The following is a 3646-nucleotide window of genomic DNA, read 5'->3' as shown; positions in this document are numbered from 1 at the left end:
TGCAGTTTAGTAGAAAATTGATATATAGTAAATAACATGATGGATATTATGTTAACCGGCGCTGTATTTGAGAAACTGAAAGTTCTAATAATGTAATGACTATTGTGCATGATATACAACACCCAACCATGCAAATTGAATGCAATACAGCCAGTATTTAAGAGTTACACCTAGAGTTAATAAATAAAAGTGTATTCATGTGGTGAATGTAAATGAACAGTTAAATCAAAAGAGTATTGTGTGAAATAGTCATTAACAAACACGCAGGGATATTTTGCATCCTGTGTTGCGGGTTGATTGGATTCGTGTCATAGACGACCAGATCGAGGTTTCTGGGCGGACGACCGCCGTCACCAACGAACACAGCCGCGACTTCATTTGCGGTGGGCAGGTTGTATCGCCGCTGATCTCGGGTCGCATCAGCGACGAAACGCATTGTAAGTGGCCTAGGACGCACGCCTACGGGATCGGCGTCGGCTATGTCTCTTTCAGTGGCGTTTCCTGACTTTCGGCGTTAGGCGTTAATGTGTGAGGAAAACAATTAGGAAAACTCCCCTTATGGGAAATAAATTAGTATCAACTATTAACAATCAACATATTATTAAAATTAATTATTTTAAATACTTTTAAATTTTTAAAAATACATCCAAATCCAACATCTATAAAATTAAATATAATATAAAACTGAAAATGTACAAATTAATATAATAATGAATATATTATAGACTGATTTTTATTTGAATTCAAATTCTATTCTTCTCTCTTTCTCAATAAATTTGTTTATAACATCTTCATAAAATTTACTTCTATTTGCTCTTAATTTGAAAACCAATTCTTTTTCTATCGATATTATGCTTAAGTTGTTCATCCTTTCTTGAGTTTGAGTTGAACGACAATATGATTCTTTTTAAAGATGAAAATGATCTCTCTACTGAAGCGGTGGTTGTTGGTATAGTAGATATTAATTGTGCCAATTTATACACCTCGGAAAATCCACTAATTAAGCTCATTTCAGAAAGATAATTCATAATTTCAATAGGGCTTTTATCAGATGATTCGTTTAAGGTGTACCATACATGAAGTTCATTTTGTAGTTTACCATAGTTGAAAAAATCGCCATAAATGTCTTGTAAATTTTTCAGTAAATTAGATGGAAAATTATCTTTTTTGCAAAACATTTAATTTTTGAAGGATTAAGTAAATTAAAATATTGCAATTTTTCAAACGATTTAAAACGGATATTAATTTGAGTTTGTATACTGTCGATTATTTCAAAATAGAGACGTCTATAATAATCTTTTTTATCAGTTTCTATTTGTCTAACCCTGCGATTACTTACAAGTTCGTTTGAATTTTCAGTAAACGATGCCCATATAGTATCAAAATTTTCCCTTTCTTGGTTTAATTGATTTTTAAAATCAAGTATTTTTTGACTACAAAATAAAATATCAAAATTTTTTAATTGTAAAATATTGAACAATACATCAGTAAAAATAAGAAGATTAGATAATATTTGTATAATAAAAATGTTTTTATTTTCTTGAAGAAAGTTTGCAAATCCTTTTGCTGTCATTCCAGTAACATGATCAAAATCACCACTTTCATAGACAAACATAAAAAAATCAACCAATGATGTTCGATGATTATGAACTGTATGAACTAATCGTGAAGTAAAGTTCCAACGAGTAGTAGCCAATGTGGCTAATTTTTTAGTCATAAATTCTGAAAGTGCTTTTAGTCTTTTAGGGGAATGAGAAAAAAAAACAGGTAAAGAGTTAAGACCTCGAAAAAATATTTTAAGTTCCTTGTTGCATTCTAATGATTGTTGAAGTATTACATTAATAACATGCGCATAACAATGAGTAAACATAGCTTTAGGATATTTCTCTAAAACTTTACTTTGCAAACCGTTTAAATGACCAGACATTACTGCTGCACCGTCATATGTTTGTGCCACTAATTTGCTTTCAATTTTAAATTTGTCTACTACTTGATTTAAGTGATTAAATAATGAGGCTGCTGTTTTGTCAGCACTCATGTCATCAAATCCAAGAAAACGTTCAACAATTTTGTTTTCGTTTTGTGAAAAATATCTCAGTACTGTCGATAATTGCGATTTATTACTAATATCAGTCGTTTCGTCAAGCATAATTGCCACGTATTGTGTATTTTGAATTGCATTAAAAATCTCATGTTTAATAACATCAGCAACAGAATTTAATAAATCGTTTTGTGTGGAAACAGAAGTGCCTCGAAAAATAGTAGATGTATTTAAATGTTCTTGTAACAATGGATCAAATTCTTGGCTAGAAATCAATAATTCCATATAGTTTCCCCTATTAACTGAATATTTGTTTTCATTATGTCCCCTAAAAGGTAATTCCTGCTTAGCTAAAAAACATACTGCATTTATTAATCTTTTTAATATTTCTCTATTTTTTGCAGCTTTTTCATTATGTAATTGAATATCTATTTTTCTTTGTTTATCTAATGATATATCAATTCTAGCAGTTGAAGATGATAAAAATGTTTTAAGTTTAAAATATGCAGCTATATGAATTTCTGATTCAGTATGTTTTTTAACAGCTGTATTTAAATGATTTAAATCATCATAACCTTGATTGTTCCAAACAGTTTTTTGGTAGAAAATAGTAAACAAGACCAACAAAAAAATGTATTCGATACTTCACAACCGCATAACTAATCAGATATATTATAAAGTTCTTTACGAAAATGCCGAGTGCATGACGTATTATCAACTCCAGTCTTTTTAATTTTTACTGTTGTTAAAATGTCAAGATCTGGACACGGTCTACTATTTTCAACTAAAACTTTTTTTTCAGCAAATGAAAGTCTTGAAAAACATTTTTGTTTTAATTTCAACATGCTTTAGTATTATTCATTAACCCATATGTGAAACGCAAAATTCAGAAACGGTTCAAGTGCTCGATATTCAAATATTCAAACAACTGTTTTTTTGCATTACCACCAAATAATAATTGTTTTTATTTATATATATCACCGTTTTAAACCTATCTTCTAAAATGTTATTGTTAACGCTTTAATAAATTGTAAATGTTACTATTATTATTATACGCATATATATATATATCCTTTGCAATGTAATAATTATTTAATTTAATAATTTAAAAATTAACCTACCTAAGCAAATGTAATGTACAATAAATATGGGTACATTACACTGTTATGAGAATGCACATACTTTCATTATTATTTAAAATATGTATATCAATAATATTAAAAATATATATGTATATATAAGTAGTTTGAATGCAAGAATTGGATAGACATTTTGCAGTATATTTATTTAAAAGCTAAGCGTTTTAGTAGGAGCTTGGTGTATCTGTGTCAATTGTTAACACAATGTCAATTTCCTAAAGCAAACATGTAACGTTATACTAATATATATATATGTATTACCAAGTTTAATAACTGCAATTCACACCTTATATTTTTATATATACTAACCTTTACATTAGCTTACACATATTAATATTATTTTTTGAAATATTTCGAACAACTTTAAAAACAAGAAAACTACATATACATGTGATATGATAATGTGATATATTATTAAACAATATATATATAAATATGCTTCCTCAAATGATGTAACTATCCTTAA

General features: G+C 28.3%; 1 protein-coding gene across 1 annotated transcript; it reads right to left on the bottom strand.

The window, feature by feature from the left end:
* Positions 1–806: 806 nt before the first annotated feature.
* Positions 807–2886, bottom strand: LOC111042032 (zinc finger MYM-type protein 1-like). Its single transcript, XM_022326522.1, has 3 exons — positions 2730–2886; positions 1597–2616; positions 807–1162 (listed from the first exon to the last, which is right to left on the bottom strand). Exons 1-3 carry the CDS (start codon positions 2884–2886, stop codon positions 807–809), a joined length of 1533 nt encoding a protein of 510 aa, XP_022182214.1.
* Positions 2887–3646: the final 760 nt, after the last annotated feature.

This window comes from Myzus persicae, unplaced genomic scaffold (assembly GCF_001856785.1).
Source record: "Myzus persicae strain clone G006 unplaced genomic scaffold, MPER_G0061.0, whole genome shotgun sequence".
Lineage (NCBI taxonomy): Eukaryota > Metazoa > Arthropoda > Insecta > Hemiptera > Aphididae > Myzus > Myzus persicae.
Note: the sequence above shows the minus strand (reverse complement) of the source record. Positions and strands in the feature narration are given on the sequence as shown.